We start from the raw sequence: 26,077 nt of genomic DNA on the forward strand, positions 1-26,077 counted from the left end.
AGGTAGTCCTCAGTTCAGACTGGTGCCTTTTGCTTAAATGGTGTAAATCCATTCAGTAGTTCCTGAGAAAATCAAAAGTAAAATCACATATATATCTGGGCGGAGCCTAACCACCCATCTCATCGTGAGATCTGATTGGCTGTCAGCACTTCATCCAAGAAGTGTTGGTAGCCATCTTGGGACCAAGATACATGATAGCACCTCATTAAAAGTCATTGCAGTTAATAGAAGGTTTTAAGACAATAGTTACATTATAAATCATTTGTTGATGGTACCATACTCATTTTAGGAATTGTGGTGTGTTCTAAGGTGATTTTACCATGTGAAAAAGCCTTCTGCTGTGATATCATGAATCATGTTTGAGAGAAAACTATTTTCTCATGCTTTTCCCAAAGAGGTTTGGAAGGTGATCTATAAGCTAAACTGAGAGCATATTTTTTGTAAATTCACATTATCTTTCTCAGTCATGTGAGAATGAAGTCTGACATTCTCAGTAAAACATGTACATCCAACAAGGGCAGAGACTGTCAGTTGATTCCTTTGTGTTCTACTGCAGCTTCCCAGAGTGTTCTAAAGAACAACTAGAGCGCTAACAGTCCTACTTATGACAAACGTATGGCACACCTGAAGCCATCTTGGTTGGAATAAAGTGGTAATTCTTAAAACATTTAATTTAAAAAGGAACAAAATGAGGGGGTTCATTTTGCCATAGAAAGTATGATTAGTGCTGCAGAAAGAAAAATTAGGGCACATTTTGAGTGACTTCTCAAATCCTCTTCTATTTCATTAAAAAATTCTGACATGCAGACTGAAACATGCACTTTCAATACCAGCAGCAGACTTCCCTGGTGAGCAGTAGCTTTACTACAGTGATCTAATAAGCAACTAGAGTGCTAACATTCTGAATTTATGGCAAATGTGTGACACATCTGAATGCCTTCTTGATGGAATCACAGTAAAAAACTGAAAGTATTTCCTAATGAGGAGACTGTAGTAAATGAGGAAATTAGGAAACATCATAACAAATAAGTCTCCCAAAATGGCCACCAGAGACAAAAGAGCCCAAATGTAGCCCAAATATCACCCAGATGTAGCCCAAGTATAGCCCAATGACAGAATGTCCCAGAGTGTTCTAACGAACAACTAGAGCGCTAACAGTCGTATTTATGACAAAAGTATGGCACACCTGAAGCCATCTTGATTGGAATAAAGTGGTAACACTTAAAACATTTAGTTTACAAAGGAACAAAATGAGGGGGTTCATTTTGCCATAGAAATTATGATTAGTGCTGCAGAAAGAAAAATTAGGGCACATTTTGACTTCTCAAATCCTCTTCTATTTCATAAAAAAATTCTGACATGCAGACTGAAACATGCACTTTGAATACCAGCAGCAGACTTCCCTGGTGAGCAGTAGCTTTACTACAGTGATCTAATAAGCAACTAGAGTGCTAACATTCTGAATTTATGGCAAATGTGTGACACATCTGAATGCCTTCTTGATGGAACCAAAGTAAACAAGCATTTACAATGCAATGGTCTTGGCATTGTTAAAGTTAGAGCTATTGGCATTGCTCCTGACATTATTTTTGATTATGTTTTTTTTAAAAAAACATTTAAAGAAACAGCATTGTTATTTACAATGTCAATAGCTTAATCACTCTCAAATGTGAGACCTATTGCATTTGCACCCACACACAGAGCCACACACACAAATAGAGCCACCCACACATCATACTTCATGGCTGGCCAAAGTCAACATGGTCTATTCGATATGAAACAGAATAACCAAAACAAACAAAAACATTTAAAGATATATATATGGACAAGTTAATTGCCTAGAAAATGGGAATATGAAACAATCAGAAATGTTGGAACACCCACAAAAATAGCCCATAAAAGCTTTTGCTTTTACTGACCCAAGTTGTCTGCAAATATTAAGAGGTTGCGTATGGGCAGGCCTTGGTCTTTGCTCATCCTAAGGGTTCCAAGGCCCCTCTGACAGTACTCATTAATTTACTGATAAAAATAGATCTCTGGCATTGCATGGCGCTCAAGGAGAAGAAATGGCCGCCTCTGCTGTCTAGCAGTCATATATGCAGCTAAGAATCCAACACAGAAGGGTTCAGTTTACAAGTCACAGAGGCCACGAATAGAACCTCCAGCCCAAACTTCAAAAGTAGACTTCTGTCACAGGGGGCCTTGGGGGCATCCAACATACGGGTCACGCGCCACTACTGATTACAGAACTGCGGTGACTGACGGCGCTACATCAGTTCGGAAAACTACAAAATGAGGAAAACGTTGTCCTTGAAAAAGGACACATAATAAGCACTGATTACTAGAAAAGTGGCCAGGGCACAAAAGGAAATAGAAGAAAAGCGGTGAGGAGAAGAAGGGTGATGCGTAAAGGGTGGGAAAGATAATAGAAAGTAGGCAGCGCTAGAGATGCTTGGAACCCGTGGCAATAGATCTACTACAAGAAGGTGTGGAGGTGTATGGGAATAGAGAGGGATTCTGGGGGAGGGGCACCATGATATTTGAGTGGGTAGATGTACCTGGCTGGGTAAAGGTGAGGTACAGGGCACAAGTCCTATAAAATGAAGTGGGGGGACTGACAATATGCAAATGACCTCATGACGTCACGTGCTGAACGTGTCCCGATGTCTGAAAATTACACCGGGGCACGTTCAGCTTATTTCCGTTGGGGCCAGCGTCTTGGCAGGGGGGACGGCGCCCACCCTTTGAAAAGAGTGGGGGGACGCCGTGTACCGGCGTGGACCACCGACTCGAGCCCTGGTGAGGTATAAGTATAGATGGTGCAGAGTCAGACAGTAGACGTACAAGGGTATGAGCAGAGGTAAATGTAGGGACAGAGGTGCTAGGATAAAGGGACAGAGAGATAGAAGGGAAGAAGCAGAGGAAGTGCACTAGTGGACAGAGGGGCACAGGTACTAGGGTATAAGTAGTGGGGCAAGTGGTAGTGCATTGGGAGAGCTACTGGTAGTAGAGTAAGGGTGGAGCAAAGGTGCTACGGTATAAGGCAGAATGAGAGGTAAAAGGGTACAGGCAAGAGCAGAGGCAGTAGGGCAGAAGCTGTGGCACAGGTACGGGGTACTGGCATGGCTAAACGCTTTAGGGTACAGGCAGGAACAGTAGAAATATGGCAGATCTAGATGTGGTGGGTGTAAGCAGCAGGAGAGGTTGTGGGGTAATGTGTGGGGTGGTGGTACTAGGGAGGAAGTAGGGGTAGATGTATTAGAGGGTATAAACTGGGGGAGCGGTCCTGAGGTATAAGCAGGGACAAAGAGGCATGAAGCAAAGAAAAAACATCTTTGAAGGTTAAGTGTCTTTGGTTAGGAGGAGTTCTTACATAGAGCGGAGATAAAGATTTGGAAGAACGGTGCACAGCGGTATTTCCATAGAAATGAAACGTATAATGTACGCAATCCCGATAAAAAGTAGTATAGAGATTATTTCGGCCTGAAGAGATGCCAGAGGACAGCAAGGGCCTAGATTATTATTCTTTTTCTGTTTTACCTGTGGCAGCAGCCGCAGGGGCCCAGCAGTGCAGCAGCAAGAGCAGGAACCCGCGGAGCTCCATTGCGCGTGCAGCTCTCCCAGCTCTAGCTCTCCCCGCTCTGCGGCCGCGCAGCGCCCGGGATCGGGTTAAGAGAGCTCCGGGGCGCGGCTGCCACCAGGCGAAGTCCAGCCCAATTCAGCGTGAGCCATTAGGCCTCCCTGCCCCGGGCTCGGGCACTCCTGGGTGAAACGAGATGAGGGATGCGTTATCTACTCTATCCAGATAGGAGTCAGTGCCAGCACCGGGAAGGCAGCATCGATCCAAGGGCAAGCCGTGGCCTCGGGTCACAAGTCAGTGTGAAGCGCGATATGACTGTGTGTGTGATCTTGTCGCCGAAACCAGAAACGCCGCAAACAATCCGCTCTCTCTCGCAGAGAATTTCCTAACAAATAATGACACACCGTTGCCCGTTCAAGACATAGGTGCGAGTTTTGAAAGCGGAAGAAGAGAAATACAGTGATTGCCAGAGACTACATGTGGCAATCACCTGGCAGCACGGAATACAGCCCTGCATCGACCACGCAAGTCAACAGCGTGTCTTGCTCACGCTGCCTGCACGCGCCAGTAGGCTCTCTGATTGGTTGACAAGGTCCACCAATCACAGCGCTTATTTGGTAGTTGCCAACCAATCAGAGAGCCGACTGGCGCGTGTAGGCAGCGTGAGCAAGACATGCTGTCTTGTGGGCGTGTATTAAAAAAAACACGCCAAGAGAAAAATCGACAAAAAACATGCCCCCGAATCCCAAAAGGACGGGGCTTGTTTGGAGAGACGAACCTCTTCTCCAATGGCTGACCAATATTCAAGAGGCCAGCCAATGGAGAAGAGGAGAGAAGAGGGGCGGGTTCAAGCCCCTCTTCTCCAAGTCATTAAATCTCGCTAGCGAGACTGCGCAAGCGCAGCCTTCGCTAGCCGAGACCTAAAAACTGAAAGTGTTTCCTACTGGGGAGACTGCAGTAAATGAGGAAATTAGGAAACTTCATAACAAATAAATCTCCCAAGATGGCCACCAGAGACAAAAGAGCCCAAATGTAGCCCAAATATCACCCAGATGTAGCCCAAGTATAGCCCAATGACAGAATGTCCCAGAATGTTCTAACGAACAACTAGAGCGCTAAAAGTCTTACTTATGACAAAAGTATGGCACACCTGAAGCCATCTTGATTGGAATAAAGTGGTAACACTTAAAACATTTAATTTACAAAGGAACAAAATGAGGGGGTTCATTTTGCCATAGAAATTATGATTAGTTCTGCAGAAAGAAAAATGGGGTCACATTTTGACTTCTCAAATCCTCTTCTATTTCATAAACAAATTCTGACATGCAGACTGAAACATGCACTTTGAATACCAGCAGCAGACTTCCCTGGTGAGCAGTAGTTTTACAACAGTGATCTAATGAACAACTAGAGTGCTAACATTCAGAATTTATGGCAAATGTGTGACACATCTGAATGCCTTCTTGATGGAACCAACATTAATAACTGAAAGTATTCCCACTGAGGAGACTGCAGTAAATGAGGAAATTAGGAAACTTCATAACAAATAAATCTCCCAAGATGGCCACCAGAGACAAAAGAGCCCAAATGTAGCCCAAATATCACCCAGATGTAGCCCAAGTATAGCCCAATGACAGAATGTCCCAGAGTGTTCTTAAGAACAACTAGAGCGCTTTCTGTCTTACTTATGACAAAAGTATGGCACACCTGAAGCCATCTTGATTGGAATAAACTGGTAACACTTAAAACATTTAATTTAAAAAGGAACACAATGAGAGGGTTCATTTTGCCATAGAAATTATGATTAGTGCTGAAGAAAGAAAAATTAGGGCACATTTTGAGTGACTTCTCAAATCCTCTTCTATTTCATTAAAAAATTCTGATATGCAGACTGAAACATGCACTTTTAATACCAGCAGCAGACTTCTGTAGTGAGCAGTAGCTTTACTACAGTGATGTAATGAGCAACTAGAGTGCTAACATTCAGAATTTATGGCAAATGTGTGACATATCTGAATACCTTCTTGACGGAATCAAAGTAAAACACTGAAAGCATTTCCTACTGAGGAGACTGCAGTAAATGAGGAAATTAGGAAACTTCATAACAAATAAATCTCCCAAGATGGCCACCAGAGACAAAAGAGCCCAAATCCAGCACAAATATCACTCAGATATAGCCCACATGTAGCCCAATGACAGAAGTGTGCAAAACACTTATTTTTGTGTATTTGCAGTTTTATATAGTGCAGACTTGTCAGGTATTGGAGTGCTTTGCATGAGCATTGGTTACATCACACAAGATCAAATTCATTTTGGTTGTAGACATGGGGAGATTAAGTGATTTGACCAGAATCACAGAATGTTGAGCTGAAGCAGAAACTCCAACCTGGTTCCCCAGTTGCAAAGTCTGCAGCCCTGGAAGTAACACCACATCCTCTCCCGTAGGTGCAACATTTAATCAAGTGGTCAACTGGATAAAAAAACATAAAGATTACAAATAATTTAAAAGTTCTTTGTCGCTATTTGAAAACTCAGAAAATATCTCCTCATTTTAGTTTTATAGAGCACTAACCATAATTTTGATGCAAATAAGACCCTCTCATATATGTAATTTCCAAAGGAAATACTCTAGGTATTACAGTTTTGATTACATCAAGATGACGTCAGGCGTTCCACACTTTTGTAATAAATATAGAATGTTAGCAATCTAGTTGTTCATTGGGATACTGTTGAGAGGCAGAGGCCAGGGGCACGGACTCTGAAAATTGAAGGCAGGTAGGAGAGTGCAACAATTTGACCACACTGGGCAGGCAGGAAGGGCAATCCATAGAAAGCAATAGGGAGGGGACAGGACCATGCACATGTACAACAGAAAACAGAGGGGAAGAGGCAATGGTAGTTAGCTGACCATAATGGACAGACAGGAGTGAAAGCTGCAGCATAACAGACCATAAAGGGCAGGAGGGACGGATCAGGGGCATTACAATGGAACAGACAAGACAGGAGGGAGGGAATAGGGGTCTGCACATGGAAACAGAGGGCTGGGGGCAAGGGGGCAGGGCAGGAGCAGCAAGATGGCCATGGAGGTCAGGCAGGATGGGCACTAGAAACAAGACACACCATGGAGAGCAACAATGAGACTATGATGGCATACACACAGACCATGGAGGGAAGATGGTAGGGGGTAAGGGGCAGCTGGGGCCTCACAACAGACCGCGCGGGGCAGGCAGGAGGAGCAGTTGCAGCACAACAGACCAGGGAGGGCAGAAGGGTGTGGCAGTAAAATGGACCATGGAGGGCAGGAGGAAGGGGATAGGGGCATGGCATGTGGACAGGCAGGCTGGAGGTGGCAGGGACAGGTTACAGTCATCTGACAATGCTAGGCAGGTGGGAGGGGAGTGGCAGCTCAACAGAACACTCAGAGTAGATAGGAGTGGCAGGTCCATGGAACATGGTGGGCAAAAAGGATGGAGCAGGGGCAAGCACAAAGACATCGGAGGGCAGGGGGAAGGAGAATAGGGGCAGCAAGCTAAGCACAGAGGCTAAGCAGGAGGTCAATGATGGACCATAGAATTGGGCAATGGAGGGCAGGAGGAGTGGACTGGTACATCATGCTAAATGGAGGGCAGTGGCAGCACATCAGACCATGCATGGCAGGAGGGAGGAGGCTAGTCCATGGATTCAGACAACAGAGGATAGGGAGGAGGTGGATGGGGCAGCAAGCTAACTGTTCAGAGAAGGTGGATATTAGGAACTTTATTGTTTTTAAAATGTGTGTCTGTGCGAACTACTTAAAATATGAACAAGTATGCAGCATAATCTCACTTTTATTCAGTAAGAAGAGGACGTTTGTGACTGTGACTCAGGGCTCACTTGGCAGAAACACCCCCTGACTCTCCACCCCCATCGCAAAATGTAATGCCCGTGAAAAGGGTAGGTGGACGCAGTGTTATATAGAACAGAGTCCTGAGAGCGCGATTGAAAATGAAAACTAGATATAGTATATGGTATAAACTATGCTCCAAAAAGTGTGATATAAGATGAACCGGGGCATGAAATATAATATGCAATACATTTTGTGCAATGACAGATTCATTGGAGAGCGCGAGACAGCACAGGCACTAGCGTGTGCTATGCGATATGCGCCTTGTTATATGCACAGGGCAGTGTTTTGTAACCTAACTAGTCTCTAAAGTTGTAATATAAAATATGTGCTGGGGAGTGTAACGTTGCATATGCACTGTGACAAAGATATGGATCCCAGATTGTAATATGTATGGCATAGCGCTGTGCGTTATAACATAGGCATCGAGGAAAGCACGTTAGATGGGGCAATATAACCCGTGCGAAGGCAAGTGTGGCATGACATATTCACGGGGTGGTGTTACAGTGCACATGGGCTAGAGAGTGTCATAGCATACGCACTTGCTGGTGGAATACAACACAGAGGTGTGAGGCACTCAGCGGGCACTGGTGGGTGTAACACAGCATTGGGCTCAGCCCGGAGCACGCTGTGACTCTCAAGTGAGGTTCATCTCCTTTCCAGAGAGTAAAATAAAAAGTATTACACATCCGGCGGTGGATGTGTATTTTATTAACCGTGAGGGGGGTTTCTTGCATAGTTTGGTCGAATTTTTGTCGAATCCCGTTTGAATGGCTTGGTGTGCATGTATATTAAATGTGCTCGTCAATAGCTACCCATGTTTGTATAAATAAACGACAAGGGTGTCTACTTGGAGAGTACCCACCGGCGGGGGCGCCTGGATTAGGCACGGTAGGGCGTCAGACAAATTTTGTTACTGACTGCATCTACCCATCTGCATAGCACAGCAAAATTAGCCCATTTGGGGAAACATCCTTTAAAATGAGGCCTTCACCAGGCAATGCCTTTACCTCGCAGTCTTTACCATGCAAACGTTTACCATGCATATGCCTTTACCATGCATGCCTTTACGCATGGTAAGATGGTAATTATAGGTAAGGTAAGTATATATATATTCACTGAAAAAACCATAGGTTTCAGGCACGTTATAGTTAGGAATTAGCATTTAAAAAACCTTAGAAATTCACTGAAGAAACCATAGGTTTCAGGGGCGTTATAGTTAGCTGGACTTTTCACTCGTATAAAACCATTGAAATTCCCCCGTTATAGTTAGTTCAGCTAACTATAACTCGCGCGCCCGCAATGCACTGCTGATGACGTCACATATTACATAACTCATGACATGGTCAGTGACATCACTCATGACATCACTGTTGACATCTCAAATGACATCACTGATGACATCATCCTTGTGATAGAGTGGCAGACCTCCTCTCCCCCTAATATAACCTTTGATACACACATTCAAAAATAGAAACTAAAATTTTCAAAACAATGGACATACCAATATCAGTTACAAGAACCTATTCAGTAATTCTAAGATCCACATACACATCCACTCATTCACCAACAGTCCTATACAGTCACTCATACATGTACTCACTCATCATATGTACTCATACACCTATACATCCTGTTACACAACACCACTCATCCATAGAGTTACTCACACACATAGTCACTCATGCTAATAAAGAATCAAACATCCATTTACTTGCATATACAGTTATACACACATCACCACACTTACTTCTACAGAAACTTACACATACTTAGTCTTTTAAACAATCACTTATAGAAACACATACTTATTCATACAGGAACTCTTTCAATGTCTCACTCTCACATATACTCACTTATATACACCAATAGTCACATATACTAGTTTAAAACATATGTAGTTACTCATAAAGACACTATTGAGACAGTCATTCACTCACTAACACACCCATGCACACACTCATCCACCCATACAGTCCTGCACACATGCTGTCTTCAACACATACAAACAGTGAGTCACTCATTCATGCAACTATGCACTGTGTAATACCCCCACCGAACCATACAGACACTCAGACACTCATACTGATACTCAAAAAACCAACTAATAACCTATGTAGACACTCATGTAGCTACTCACCAACCCATGCAGCCACTTATACACAAAGTGAGAGACTGATACAGATATTTACATATTTAAACATTACTCACTAAGCCATGTATTCACTAAGATACACTTAATCAGTCAGTTATACAATCAATTTTTTAAAAATAAATCATCCATTTAGACACATATATACCCATTTATTCTTCCATCGACCTTGAGATATACATATATAAAACATATGTAATTTTCAGAAAAACACACATTCACTGGATGATGTCATCAGTGATGTCATCAGTGATGTCATTTGAGATGTCATCTGTGATGTCATGAGTGATGTCACTGACCATGTCATGAGTGATGTAATATGTGACGTCATCAGCAGTGCATTGCGGGCGCGCGAGTTATAGTTAGTTGAACTAACTATAACGGGGGAATTTCAATGGTTTTATACGAGTGAAAAGTCCAGCTAACTATAACGCCCCTGAAACCTATGGTTTCTTCAGTGAATTTCTAAGGTTTTTTAAATGCTAATTCCTAACTATAACGTGCCTGAAACCTATGGTTTTTTCAGTGAATATATATATACTTACCTTACCTATAATTACCATCTTACCATGCGTAAAGGCATGCATGGTAAAGGCATATGCATGGTAAACGTTTGCATGGTAAAGACTGCGAGGTAAAGGCATTGCCTGGTGAAGGCCTCATTTTAAAGGATGTTTCCCCAAATGGGCTAATTTTGCTGTGCTATGCAGATGGGTAGATGCAGTCAGTAACAATATTTTCATCTAATGCACTCTACAGTTAAACATCACAGAGGGAGCTGTGTCATGATTAATGTCATATTTTTTCATATTTAAGGATTTAAAATAATAAACATTGTAGCCTGACTCTTATTAAAAGGTTTTGGAGTTCTTGTACTAATTCTGAAACTTCTAAATGCCCTCTTTGGAGAGAGGAGCGAACAATCAGCAAACAAGTGGATAAGAAGAAGCTAACAGATCAGCATTAAATGGTTGTTTAATGCCTATGCATTAACATTATTAAATAATGAAAAGCTGCTCAGACAAAAGGTTGGGGAATGGAGTCTAAATATAAATATTTAACAAGATTTTAATTGGATTGGTTGGAATGATTCCTTATGCCAATGAGAGGTAGTCCCATGACGAGTGAGGGAGCATGTGCGCTGCCTGCAGGCGAAACCTAAAAAGGACATGGCATTCCTAAATTTCTTTTGTACAAAAAAGCTGCAGATTTCAAAATGATGTGCATCCAGAGTTTCTTAAAGGTGCTTAATCCCTAGTTTTGAGCAAGATTTAGACCCACTCAGTTTCAGATGTTCCCAAAATAGTTGTCCCTTCCGTAGGTATTGCAAGCCGGCTTCACCTTTCCAAGTAGTGCCATTGCTTCTGCAGACTGCAGCCAGATTTCTGTGTTTAGAATGTGTGCTTTCCTCCAGAAAAAAGTGACTTGTTTCATTGCTAACCGTTAGGGCCTAATTACAATATCGGGTAGGCTTAAGTCCGCTCGACATCGTTTCGGTACTAGGACCGACCGACCTCCTGTTGGCGGTCCTGACCGATCAATTGTGATTCAGTCGCACTCCTATTCTTTACAATGGAAGCATGCATTTCAACTGGAATTCATGCTCTCATTGTAAAACGGTGAGGTGCAGTTCATCCCTGCACCCCGTAGCAGGCACCTCAAGGTGCCTGCCACAGGGTGCAGGGATCAATCGGGGGGCACCATGGCCTCCAATCGGAGGCTGTGCACCCATGGGGGCCCTGCTGGGGGCCCCCAAAGTTGACTTCCTACAGCCTTTTTGTGTCGGAAAGGCCGGCACAGAAAGGCTGTAGGAATCTGACATTATAATCCCTCGGGTGGAGAGAGGTGAATTTGGGATTACTGAAGTCACTTCGACTGGCAGAAGGGCTCTCCGGGCCTGTCGGAAGCCAGTCGTAATGGCCGGTAGGATTCCTTTCCTACTGACACCATCCTAATGGGTTAAAAGCAATGCGACCAGCTGATTACGATGCGGTAGGAATGACTCCGACCGACGGTCGGAGCCATATCCTACCGCATCGTAATCAGCCCCTTAGTGTGAAATGGTATTTCCAAATGTTGTGTATAGGTGATAGTCTGGCTCTGAATGGCTCCCCAGTAGATATACTACTGTACACTTCTCAAGTGTCTTGCCCATTACCTCCTGATTGCTCTCTAATGTCTTTTGTAGTATTCAGTGCCGGACGTGTCCAGTGGATGCGCATGATGGTGTCCTTGTGTCCACAACACCCCCATATTCTTCTGAATGTGATTGGTCAGAAGTATGAAGGCATTCCAGCTTAAAATGCCACCTGCACATTATGAATTTTTAGGTCAAGAACTTTTGATTTTAGTAAAAGGATATCTATGATATATTTATAAGAGCTTTCAGACAACTCTCTCCACCTATTTGTCCATAGTTGTGCCATTCATATTTTCTTCATCACACTAGAAAATACAGCATGGGTCAGAGGCTTAGCCCACTTTTGCCATTGGCTAATTCTACATGAGTGACGGCATTCTGCTCTTTTACAAAGTACACTCCTCCTCATAAGGTTTTTAACTTTAGAGCCAGGGACTATTATAGTACTGTATGGTTTTTAAAATCAAAAATATTTTTGCTTTCGATCAATTTTCTTTTATATTGTCGAGGCCCCAGCCTCTTCTCCATGATATGGATTAATTAACAACATGACAAAAACAAATATTGACTAAGCCGAAAGACTGGCAGCCTTCGTCAGACTTATTGGCTTTGCAAGAGATTGTTTATGAATGGCCATCACCCTGTTTTGCAGATTTGTTTATTCTAGAACATTTATCTCACTGGTCCTCACCAAATGGAAAGCTTAGATATTTTTCTAATTATGACTGAAAAAACAGCTTGCATTTTTTCTGTCGCGTGTTCAGTTTTTATAGATCCATGAAATTGTTTGAGAATTTGAAATGTGTTCATATGCAAGCTTTTCAAAACCGGTCAATAATTAATTGGCCTCCGTTTAACATAGTGTCATCTGAAAGTAATGAACCTTCTCTTTCTGTCTGATTAAAATCTCATCTGACCTTTTGAAAGGACTTGAGCACTTCACTTTGAACTCACCCATTGTAACACAGCCTGCTTCCTTCCACTTGATAAGCGTGTCTCTGCTGAAGTCAGAGTTAAATTGGGTAATTGTGTGGCAAATGATGAAGAGTCGCTTGTCATCCTTTGTCTAGTGCCTACACTGTCCCTTACTTCTAGTGTTGCCCTAAGCACCAGGGCAAATACAGATTCTTACATCTCTTTCAATCTGTATACACTACACATCCTACAAGGAGGATTTCAATGGTGTTTGGCCTCTAAAACACTAACATCTACTCTGTGCCCTTCCATTCCCATTCCATAATATATCAAAAGTGAGCTACTTGGTCATATTGTGGAAGATATGGGACCCTTCACCTGACTCATGCTCACCAGCCCTGCTGCACTGTTGCCTACTTATCTGGCCCTCTTCCCAACCCAAAAATAAAAATAACAAGCATCATAATAATTGTTGATATCTTCCCTTCTGACAATTAGATTTAGGGGATGGAAGATATATGGCTTGTTAAAATAAGCCTTTTTATGACTGCATTTATATGTGGTTTCATCCGCTGATGAGATGATGTTTGACTTTCATGTAGGGATTGAGTATGTTCCTCAGCTTGGTGTCCTGTAGGTTGGGAGAGAGGGTAATGCCAAGCTCCTGACTCGCAACTAGTCAATTCCCTATTACACCTACATGGAGTGGTAGCTGTAGGTTCCTTTTACTTATAAAAATCAAAGGCTAGCTTAAGCCCTCAGATTTAGACATATCAATTTTCAACTTAATCCATTCTCTTGGAGATCATCGAGAAATCCAGGCAAAGCTATGATCTTAAATAGGTCTGGTTCTAATCTGATATCCTGAATCTGTGTGTTGCCCCAGTCTAAGTTCCAGTGTGAAATCATACAAGATAAGAGAGAGTGAACATAGCTGTCCCTTTCCTCTGCTGATATCCCCCCAACCTGGAAGCAGTATATTCACTCTAATCCTTGCTGAAGGACTATGATGATTAACATTAAGTCACCTTAAAACACCCCCCCTCACAACTGAATGACCTCACGGAGCCTTTCATAAATTCATAGCCAACCTCATTTCAACGTCCAATGACAGAAGAACCTCACTCCGGATCTTTCACCTTGCAATGACAATAACATTAAATAATTCTTCCTATCCTGTTCTCTGACTGACTGACTCCCATGCCTAAAACCATCCTGGCCCTGGTGTGCTAGAGTTGGCATCCGGTCATAAAGCCAGTAGCTAACACTTTTATTTAAACTTCATGATTAAGGAGCAAAATTGGCCTACACTATGTCCATAGAGTGGGGGCTCTCTTAGTATTAAGTATTTCATAGATTATCTCATCAATACAACACAAAATTCTACATAACAAAAACATTTAAAAGTGTTAAAAACTTGATATGGAACCATCTGGGCCAGATAACAAAGAATGTACATATTTGAACAAAAATAAGAGCAACAATTATGTCCATCCGAACAGGGGTATAAAGTGATCCTTGAATGGAACTCATTTGTAGGCAGATTTTGAGTGTCACAGATCTTTCTGTGTAGAATTAATCAATGTAAATGAGTGTTCTTCGATAGCGTTTTGTAAAAATAATAATACAGACAGTATTTCTATAAGCAACTACGGTTCAGCCGAACCGAGTTTTATTAGACCAGAATTATTTCAACAAACAATATTGTGAGTATCTTTCAGGACACTAAGGAAAGGAATAGAATAAGAAGACTGCAGGTGTGTAATCAAACCAAAACCAAAAAATAATGAAAGAAACGGTGAAGTGAAAAATAAACATTGAAGGTGGATTGGTTGATTCATTGAAGAGACTGCAGTTTATATTCAACACAATCTAGAATACAAAGAGTGAAACATTGTCTCTGTAAGTGTGTCAAGGGCGTTTTGACCCTTAGAAGGATAAGAAGGTCTCATCAGGACTAAGATTGCCTGGGGTTGCGTGGGATGTAGAGGTGCTGAACAATGTGACGCCACTGAGAGTTTAGAAATCAAGCCTGCTGGGCGAACTCACATCAATTGTAATTAAAAGTGATTTCTTTCATTAGTTCCTTTGAAAAATAGAAGCAACTATATCAAGCTCTCTTAAAAAAACATAGGGGGAATATTACCAAAAAATTACGATAATTATCGCAAAGCGCACTTAGTGCTGTTTTTTTTATCCCCGGCTATCGCTGGATTTAACCCCATAGATAACGCGTTATATTCAACGCTTCTCTCCAAGGCGATAGAAAATCCAGCGATAGCGGCGAAACCCAGCAATAGAGTGAGAAAACCAGCAATAAATTCAACGCGCTAATGAAAAGCTTGCTAATAGGCAGGTGAGGACTTAACCTTACAACCCACCTCCCATTGACTAGAATGGTTAAGTCAGGTCTTTAGCAGGTATTAGATTCCAGCGATAGTCGCGGTTTGCACTACTTTTTTTATTGCTTCGCGGGCATTGCTAATGGGGAAGCTTCGTTTGCGACTGTTTTCAGTCGCTTTAAGTTGGGAACGACTACTTTGCATGTCATTAACGATATATATCGTTCACATGCAAAGCGGCATCAAAACGGTCACTTTCACCTTAAAGCTGTCACTAACAGCTGTTAGCGACAGCTTGCTAATAGGGCGATAGAAATATCGCCACTTTAGCGGCAAAAAGTGCCGCTAAAGCGGTAATAAGGCCCTTGCTAATATCCTCCATAGATTTTTGTGGACAGAAGGCTCAACCTAGAGAAGCCGCCTCTTTTGCCTACCGCAAGGTGGTCACATTAAGAGCATTTAATGCCTAATTAGGGACTATCCCATTGAAGATAGCCCAGCACAGAGGTTGAGACTGGATTCAAGCTAGCCTGGCTGATGAGGGGTGATACCCTGAAACCGGTCCCAGGATGCTTGTTTCTGATCCAGGGAGGACCTGACTGGGCAGTTCAGGCTCGACTATTCCCATGGTGAGCAGGGTGAAGACTGATTTGCATATGTCTGGGTCTGAACTGGAATGGCATGGTGGGCACAAAAAGAATGGAATTGGGCCCAGATCTCTGTACTGGGGGGGAATGTTTGGCATTGTTCAGCATTCTGTCCGGCATTTGTTCTTTTTACCCAGGAAAAAGAAGCACACGGCAGAGGCAAGCATGTATTCCTGAATCACACTGCATGACCCAGTGTGTAGTCATTGTATAGCTATTCAATCCCTGGCGGCACAGTGCCTAGATTAATGTGCTGCATGGCTAAACGCTTATACGGTCCATTGGCTTTGCCAATGCTTGTTTTTTCTCTGGTGGCCTCTTCGCTGCCTCCTAAAAATCATGTCTGGAGACACCGCCGCGCTTGATAAAAAAGTGTCCTACTCGCCCGACTTGCAACACGCTTCCTATACACCATTCCTGTACATCCTAAACACAAGAGCTATTTAAAGCCCTCCCAATTTTTTTTAATTGACTTTTACAGCCAAGGTCATAACAGGAGATACCTCTTGACTTGATCACCACTTGATCCCCTCTTCTAGTTCACGATGTCCTCGTCTGTTTCGCTGCTGACTCCTCTGTGATGTTTCCGTGCCTCTTTGCTACCCTCTAATATTTCACTGTTGTTAGGTCTTTTTCTAACCTCATCTGCCTTCAATATTTCACTCTTCTCATATCCTCTCCCTCTTCTTTTATTGGCTGCTCATTACCCCATCAGTCGTCTCCCTGATAGTAAAACCACACTAATATCACTAAGAGATATCACCCGCACCGTTGTCCACGGTCCCAAGATGTTAAGTACTTCCTCCTTCGTTGAGAATCGCTTCTCTTGTCACCTGAAGACGGGACTGAATAGGGCCCCTGTCTGTGACCAATATCTTTTGCACATAAAAGTCATTGACTGGCTTGAAAAATGTTCCTTCTACTAGCCTGAGCAATGATGTGTGTTCGGTGAGAGACATGCATTTTCTTTGAAGTCTGAACACTTAGGATTCGTTCGTAATTCTTTTTATACTGAAGCAAATGTGTAATGTGCAATTCTTTGCTACTTTTGGGAAGAAAGAGGCACGAAAAACAAATGATGGACAATCCAGTGAGAGTAACAAGGAGGCCCAGTTTAGAAAAATCACTCCATTCTCATTCTGGTACAAATAGCAGATATAAATAAAATTACCTGAAGACTATTTTAAAAATCTTGACTTACCGAGAAACAAAATAAAGTATTTACAGTTTCTAGAAAGCCTTTACAGTAGAACAAGGTTTAATACAACACTGTTTAGAATCATATAACAAAAGCATTTTTGCATTTTCCTAAATATATCACACTGAAAAATGGCATAAGAAAGCAGAATATTACCAACGATGAATTTGGTAAAATTTTGCTGCGATCCTCATGGAATTACGTATTGTGGTGGCGTAATAGCACAATGTCTGGAATTTCATATTCAAAGCAAAACGCAAAGTTTCGAAAATAAGGCAAGGTATGCTGGTGTAACAGAAATGTCACCATGCCCTATTTTCCATGAATTATTCCAACATTTTTTTCCTTTCCTAATTTCCATCAGGATTTCCCTATGCTGCCCAAGGAGAGGTTTGGTTTGTGCTTCGTGCCTGGCTGTCGGTCGTGCTGCTGGTGGCATGTTTGCAGATAACCTGCAGCTCCATTAGAGGTGGTGTGCTTTGCAAATTTCTTCTGTTCGGCTTTTGTTGTACTTGCAAGGCAACTAAATAAATGGCGACCAGTGTACCTGGAAAAATGTTTGCATGTGCATTTACTTATAGGCCTGTTTATCATATCAGAATAACGAACACGATAAGAGTGCGACTTGTGCTTCTGCATTGAATGGTTCTTTTTCCTTCTGGTTTTCGAAAGATACACCTCCCCACGTTGCCCCTTCTGAGCCTTTGACTTTCGTATTTGAAGGTGTAGGGGTCTTTTTTTAAAATATATTAACACTTAGCTGAGCACTATTAGATATGGGGTCAGCAGCACCATCATTTGTTGTGGTCAAAAACATGCCAACATATTTTTTGTGACTGCAAAAATAGATTTGGAATGTACAAATCCCATTTTAGGAGTCAATAAAGTTTATCAACTCCTAAAATGAGATTGTAATGGAATCATTATTCTGAATTTGGGAGGGGTGCGTTTTGGGTGTCCTTTCCAAATCCTAAATCAATATCCAATGTATCAATGGATTAAAAATGGAATTCCTTTCTGTTCTAAACCAATACAAAATTGCTGACTCCCAAACCCATTCCCAAAGGGGAAAAGAAAAGTGGTCTCCTTGGGGGGCATTTCTCTTTCTACCACCTCACCCTGAAATTGTTTAAAACATTTTAAGCGATGGGGTGCACACTGAAACCAGAGTTCTCTACCCTTACCACCGCATTCATGACCACAGGACTTGAGTCACAACACGACAGGGACCTGCTAGATTTTTGACCTTGGCAGTGAAAATGGTCTTGTCCAACTGAAAGGATACAGCAAAGACATCTTTCAAGGGCTGGTTCAATTGGGTGACACACCTCAGCCAAAGCATGACTAGTACCCTGTAACAGTAAAGCGAATGTACCTGCATGAAAAATTCAATAAAATACTTTGAAATTAAAAAAAAACATTTTTTAAACACTGTGCTGATTGCTTGAAGGAAAGTGCACTGTATTAAATAAATAATCCCTTATTTAAAAGCAATGACAGACATGTTGGACTGCTGACTCTTGCAGGCGAGGTCGCTCCCCTGCTGCCACACAGCTCCACCTGTGCGCCAGTGCCTCCCATGCTGCCGCTGCCTACCTGTCTGTGAGTTCGTTCCTGCCGTTGCCCCAGTGGTATAGTGTCTCAGTTTTTGTACCTGTAAGCTGTGATTCTGTATTTTATTGTACTGTTTTGCTTTCTGCTGTCCTCGTTGTTTGGCATCATTTCCCCCCTCCTCCCCTTTTTTGCCTTCTGTTCCCTTTGCCCATTTCCCGCCACTGCTCCCCTGCGGCCCCGCCTCCTCGCCGCCCCGCTCCCGCCACCCAGCTGATCCTCCTTCCCTCCCCGCCTTAAATGGCGGCCGCTGCGCGGCGCGCAGCTGGCGTGCCAGAGGCAAGACCGTCTGCGCCCGTACGCGCCTGGACCGTGCCCAGCGCCAGAACCCCTGGACCCCGTGAACACCACAGCACCAGACTCCAGTACGACGCCGGCACTCTCCTTGCACTCAACTCCGGACGAGACCACACCTGCATCCAAGCCACCCTGAAACGCACCCACGGACCATTCTCCTGCCGCACCTGCACCTTTACCTGCGACAGAGCCAATAAACCTCTTAGGACCGGACCCAACCACCTCCGCTGCATACTCCTGAACATCTGCTACGCACGTAAACACGCCGTCGAGCTCTGGGACCTGCTGGACACCTCCACCCCAGACGTAGCCTTCCTGACCAAAACCTGGTGGAACGACTCCTCGGCACCCGACATCGCCATAGCCGTCCCAGACGGATACAGGATCACCCGTATGGATCGCGCCAACGGAATCGGAGGAGGAATAGTCATCGTCCACAAGTCCACCCTCAAGGTCTCCACCCACGCGGACGACACTCTCAACACCGCCGAGCACCTGCACTTCCGGATCCACACCGACCCCAACATCACCCTCAGAGGAACACTCATCTACAGACCCCCCGGACCCCGGGCTCAGTTCAGCGACTCCATCGCTGACCTCGCCAGCACCCACATACTCACCTCCACGGACTACATCCTCTTCGGGGACCTGAACTTCCACCTCGAGAACAACAACGACGCCAACTCCGCCACCCTGATCGACAACTTTGCCAACCACGGCCTCAGACAACTCATCACCACACCCACCCACGCCGCCGGCCACATGCTGGACCCCGTCTTATCCACAGGCACCCACGTCGCCTTCGACCACACCACCGAACTCCACTGGACTGACCACCGCTGCATCCATTTCACCTTCAAGAAACCAACCACGCACCACCGCACCCAACAGCGGACCCGCCGTGCTGAAGCAAAGTCACCGAAGACCAGCTGATCACCATCCTCGCCCAGAACCCACCCACCGACCCCACCAACGCAGATACCGCAGCCCGCAACCTCAGACAGTGGATCGACGAATGCGCCAACACCCTCGCCCCGTTCAAGAAACCCCCCAACAGCCATGCCAGCAAGAGAGCCACCTGGTTCACCGATGAGCTCCAGACTTCCAAACACGCATGCCGGAAACTGAAGAAGATATGGCTCCACGAACGCACACCTGACAACCACGCAGCCCACAAGGACGCCACCCGCAGACATCACCACCTCATCAGATTAGCCAAGAGATCCTCCTTCAAAGACCGCCTGGATAACAACGCACACAATAGCAAAGAGCTCTTCAGCATCGTAAAGGAACTATCCAACCCCAGCACCAACGCCAACGACATCCCGCCCTCACAAGAACTGTGCGACTCACTAGCCATCTTCTTCCACTGCAAGATCGCTGACATCCACGACAGCTTCAACACCACGACTGCCCCGACTACGCCAGACTCCACCTCCCCTGTGAACACCACCAGCGCCAACCACCTGACCTCCTGGTCCAACGTCAACGAGGTCGAGACACGCAAGGTCATGAACTCCATCCACTCAGGATCTCCGTCCGACCCATGCCCACACCACGTATTCAACAAAGCAGACGCAGCCATCGCACCCCAACTACGGAAGGTCATCAACATCTCCTTCGAAACAGCAACATTCTCGGAAAGCTGGAAGCATGCCGAAATCAACGCCCTCCTCAAGAAGCCCAAGGCGGACCCCAAGGACCTCAAGAACTTCCGGCCAATCTCCCTGCTCCTGTTCCCGGCGAAGGTCATCGAGAAAATCGCCAACATACAATTGGCTCGCCAACTGGAAGACAACAACATTTTGGACCCGTCCCAGTCCGGATACAGACCAAACCACAGCACCGAGACAGCCCTCATCGCCGCCACAGTCGACATCAGGCACCAACTAGAAAACGGCGAAACATCAGCCCTCATCCTCTTGGACCTGTCAGCCACCTTCGACACGGTCTGCCATCGCACTCTAAAAACACGCCTCCTAGAAGCCGGAATCCAAGAGAAGGCCCTTGACTGGACCATGTCCTTCCTCTCCGGCAGAAGCCAGAGCGTCCGCCTCCCACCCTTCCGATCCTAAGCCACCGACATCATCTGCAGCGTCCCCCAGGGCTCATCCCTCAGCCCAACGCTGTTCAACGTCTACATGCCCCCCCTCGCACAAGTGGCCCGCCATCACAACCTCAACACCATCTCCTACGCCAACGATACCCAGCTCATCCCCTCCCTCACCAAGGACCCACACACTGCCAAAACCAACCTCCACGAGGGAATGAAGGCCATCAACGACTGGATGAGGAGCAGCCGTCTGAAGCTGAAATCGGACAAAACGGAAGTCCTCATCCTCGGACCCACTCCCTCAGCCTGGGATGACTCCTGGTGGCCGACCACACTGGGAACAGCACTGACACCCACCGACCATGCACGCAACCTAGGATTCATCCTCGACTCCTCCCTCTCCATGTCTAAACAGGTCAACGCCGTCTCCTCCTCCTGCTACAACACCCTCCGCATGCTCCGCAGGATCTACAAGTGGATCCCGACCGAAACAAGAAGAACGGTGACACAGGCCCTCGTCAGCAGCAGACTGGACTACGCCAATGCACTCTATGCAGGAATCCCAGCCAAACACCTACGACGACTACAACGCATCCAAAACGCCTCCGCCCGACTGATCGTCAACGTCCCCCGCCGCAGCCACATCACCCCCCTCCTGAGAGACCTACACTGGCTCCCCGTCGACAAGAGGATCACCTTCAAGCTCCTCACCCACGCACACAAAGCACTCCACAATGCCGGACCAGCCTACCTGAACAGCAGACTCAGCTTCCACACCCCCACCCGCCAGCTCCGCTCCGCCAGCCTCGCCCTCGCCGCCGTCCCACGCATCCAACGAACGACCTCCGGCAGCAGATCCTTCTCCTACCTCGCCGCCAAGACCTGGAACACCCTCCCTACCCACCTACAGCAGACCCAAGACCTACTCGCCTTCAGAAGACTCCTCAAGACCTGGCTCTTCGAGCAGTAGCGGCACCCCCCCCTCCCCTCAGCGCCTTGAGACCCTCACAGGTAAGTAGCGTGCTTTACAAGTACTCTGATTGATTGATTGATTGATCCATATCATTCCCACCTGACTGAGTTGCAATTTGCGGCCAACTTCATGGATATTAGTGAGGTAGGTTGGATTGTAACTCAATCAGATTTTGAATTTTCAGCTGACTTGTTAGTACATAGATTACTTCGCAAGATTCCACAGTGTTCGCAAAAAAACTGGTTGCAAATTACGTGGTTTTGTGACCAGTGTAATAGTAAATCTGACCTCTAGTTTCTTTTGTGGGGACTTGCCTATCTGCACTTCTTGTCCAGTTCTTTTATTCTGAAGTGCCTGCTCTTTGTAAAAGGATACACGGTGTGTGTTTGCACCCAGGTCAGCAGCTTTTGTGGTGTCTGGGGCAAAATATTCTTGAGAAGCCCCTGTTGTACTTCCCCACTGACCTCTCAGCAAAGCATCTGACTGTCATTGAGCCCTATAATAACTTACCCTTCTGAACTAGACCTGTTTCCTTAAACGCCACAATTCCTGCTGTGTTTCTAACATTTACAAAGTGCAACAACATTGTTTAGGATTTACGTCTAAGACCAAAACTAACTTGCAGGGAGAAGAATAGATTCCCTTGAAAAATACATAGTAAAGACCTCCTCACGAAGACCAAAGGTTTTCTATGAAGTTTATGGTTGGGGTCAAGCAGGAAGATTTTCATTCCTGCCAATGGACTTCGTAACCTGCGTGAAACCTTCAACCCATTCTGGCTTTGTACCGTATCACTTTTCATTGTGCCACCTGTAGTTTTACTCATAAGTGCTGCTCCCAAAAATCCCAGAACCCAAAGCAGTGTTGGGGAAAAAGTCAAAGTTGTCAGATATTCTACATGACAATGGGTGGACCAGGCAGTTATGATCCTTGCAAGAAGAGAAAATGAGGCTTCTTTTAATATTTCAAATAATGAGCTTTCCCAACCAACACATGGTCCCACATTTTACTAAGTATGTGCTGCGCTCAAGTGATGTAAAACAGTTTAGCGCTGTGCAAGCAGACCCTTACAATGGTAAGCAAACCAATGCTATCTGTTGGGCCATGCTGTGAAACATTATCAAATGTAAGCCAGAGAAGCCATCCAGCAAGCCCAAGGGAGTTCTGTGGTTGCACCCCATTGAACAGAACAATGATCTCACCCGAAATTATTAGACTCAAAAGTGACAGAAACAGACCGTGGGGGAGAAGAACTGCAATACTATCTGATACCTCTGTAATAATGTTGGGGAAAAGTTCTTCTCGCCGCAGGCCCTAAAGATAGTTTCTTTCAAGTCAAAACTCATGCTTTATAGATGTGGATATAAGATTCTGCTGCCCACAACTTCTCTGCAGTCCAGTAACTGGGTGTGTAGGTGACATTTTGGAGCCCTCCAAGAATGTATGTTCTCCAACTAGGCAGTCAATTTCTACAATACAAATGTGGCATGGCATCTGATTGTACTACGAAGTACCAACTGGATGCTGCTCCTATAGAATGTTGACTGGGTGGTACAACTTTACTACGCTGGAAAGTTGAGTCCGTGGTAATAGTCTAATGTCTGAGATTTTCTTCTCTTCCCCTTTTAGGTCACATCTCTCTATATAGTACGAATATAGCATGGCGGCATGGAGGTGTCTTGTAGGATGACTGGAGGGTGGCATGATACTCTATTGACTCACTGCTTTTTCCATTCTCCTGTTAGGTCAGTGCTGCTACCATTGCATATGATTTGTGTTCTTCTGCTAACTTGACACTCGCTGTCTGCTACCACTGTCTAATGTTGGCAGAGTTGTAGTGTGAAGGCAGCATAGTATAACTGTAACATGGTAGCAGATGAGTCCTGCTTTACTACTGTTGTTGCATGGGAGTAGGGTGGCACTGCTCCACTTGGGATGAGGTCAGATGATACTTCATTCTATGAACGTTTCCATAATTATGATTCTAATGTTTGGTTGGTGCCTGTGGTATGGAGAGAGGTTGGTGCTGCTATACAAGGGAGTAGTAGCCAGAATATTGAAATAAATACCACTTTGAACCAAGCCAGTAAACCTGACCAATCTTGGAAGAGTTCTTTTATTATTTTCTTCCTACTTCCAATCCTCAATCCATCCATACTCTCGCCCTGCCATCTATCCATCCATCCATCCATCCAGCCATCCATCCATCCATCCATCCATCCATCCATCCATCCATCCATCCATCCATCCATCCATCCATCCATCCATCCATCCATCCATCCATCCATCCATCTATCCATCCATCCATCTTTTCTTCATTTCACCTTTGTATCCACTCACTCACCTAAATATAGATTCTTCAGTCATCCATCCTTTCACCACTTCATATATACATTTATCTTTTCACCCATCAATATATCCCTGTATCTATCCATTTTCAACCCATCAATCCTTTACCTTTTCATCCCTCCATCTTTTCACATATCTGTATAATTTTCCATCTACTCATACTTTCACTTATCGGTCTTTTCACTCTACAATGCACTTGTGCGCGTTTCCTCTATTCTTCCTTTCACTCTAGCATCCATCATTTTACCCTTGCATTCTGTCTATCCTTTCAACATTCCATCCATTCATTCAACCTTCCAACTTTTCTTTCTTCTTTGCTTTTCTCTTTTCCTCCTTTGTTTCACCCTTCCTCCCTTTCTTTATTTCCCTTTTGAATGCATCTACTCATCTCTTTTCTCCCCCTCCTTTCTCTTAAATTATTCTTATCTCTAGCTTACTCTATACAATTCTCTATCCCTCTGTGTAATTCCTATTTCTTTTTTCACTGTCCATATCAGCCCAAGGATCACAGTCCTCTGACATAACATTCCCTAAGAGTTATTTATGAACATTTGTCTGCAAGCTGCAGACATCAGAGGCCCGTAAATTACCAATTAATGATTAAGATGAAGTGAATTATCCAGCCCATGGGGCCCAGTGGCACCTCCGCTTAAGCTGCTAGAGCGGGGGTTTAGTCCACCGCTGCTGCTAATGTTTACAGTGTTATGTTGATGATGTAGCACGTGGGAAGGTAGACCTACTGCAGTATTGTTACAGAGTAATACTCTATTGTCTTAACGTTTCTCGCCCCCCCCCCCTGCGTCAGTTCAGTGCCCTCTGCTTGATACCACTGTAATATGGCTGCCGCTTTGCTCTCAGCTCACACTCTTAGGTCAAATCTTTCTTAATGTTCTCTTGTTCTTGTTACATCATCCCTGTGTTGCTGGTATTGCTCTGTTATGGTGCCAGAGATGTTCTCCCTTAGTTTGACATTTCTCTGCCTTCTCTTGTCGTTGCAGCCCGAATGAGGGATTAGGGGTGGCCCAGAGAGGTGTCCTCATTTTCTTCCTGTCTGCAGTGATCCTTATGGCGATCCTGGGAAACCTGCTGGTGATGGTCGCGGTGTGCCGGGACCGGCAACTCAGGTGAGGACATCATGGTCTGCAGGTCTGGAGGGACTATTAGACTCTAATGGGTTACTGTTCTGTTTTCTAGTATTCTAGTATGACTCTGAAAACAAGAGTTGTGCCCCTTTATTTTACTTCCTAATGAGAGGCATACACCCCAAAGAGAGACACCTACTTTCCACATAGCAGCCTAGGCTCAGAGAGGAACCTGCACACAGAGACAGGTCATCAATACAAAGACAATCCTGAGAAAAAGAGAGAGAGAGAGAGAGAGAGAGAGAGAGAAAGAGGCTTGCACACCAAAAAGAAGCTTGAACCTGGACTCCAGAGAGAGACCTGCCCCGCCCTTTAGAATTCCACCAACAGAAATCTGGGATCACCAAACGCATCCAAGAATAAAGCCCAAATGGTCATCACTCAAGCCCGTGTTCTGTCCCCTAGAACCAGAACAATGAGTTATCCTAACAACACTTTTTGGAAAAACAATTGGCATGTGTGCGTGTGTGTGAATGCACATGTATGAGCATGAATGTGCGTCATATTTTGAAGCTGGTGTCTTGATCCTTGCTAACTGTGGTGCAGTTTCGACCGCTACAGTGTTCCCTTTGCCTCTGCACTGTACACTAATAAAGTGTTCTCCTTGTACTCTGTGGGGTTCCCTACCCCATATATTGTTCCTTCCTTCTCTGCAAAGTTCCCTGCCCTTAAGTAGTTACCGCATTCTCTCCATTTCTGAAGTCTTCCAACCTTCTCAGAAGTGTAGTTCTACTTTAACATTGTTTCACTCTTACACTGTTCCCTCCACATTGGCAGTGCTGTCTTCACTTCTGC

The 26,077-nt window shown here is 44.7% G+C and overlaps 1 protein-coding gene across 3 annotated transcripts in view; it reads left to right on the forward strand.

Annotated features, from left to right (window-relative positions):
- Positions 1–26,077, forward strand: part of HTR4 (5-hydroxytryptamine receptor 4) — a 1,182,210-nt gene that overhangs the window by 449,738 nt on the left and 706,395 nt on the right. For all 3 annotated transcript variants that reach the window (XM_085618193.1, XM_085618195.1, XM_085618194.1), the window contains exon 3: positions 25,139–25,264. In XM_085618193.1, the coding sequence (XP_085474319.1) occupies positions 25,139–25,264 (126 nt within the window). The remainder of the gene's footprint in view (positions 1–25,138; positions 25,265–26,077) is intronic.

Source organism: Triturus cristatus, chromosome 7, assembly GCF_964204655.1.
Source record: "Triturus cristatus chromosome 7, aTriCri1.1, whole genome shotgun sequence".
In the NCBI taxonomy this organism is placed as follows: domain Eukaryota; kingdom Metazoa; phylum Chordata; class Amphibia; order Caudata; family Salamandridae; genus Triturus; species Triturus cristatus.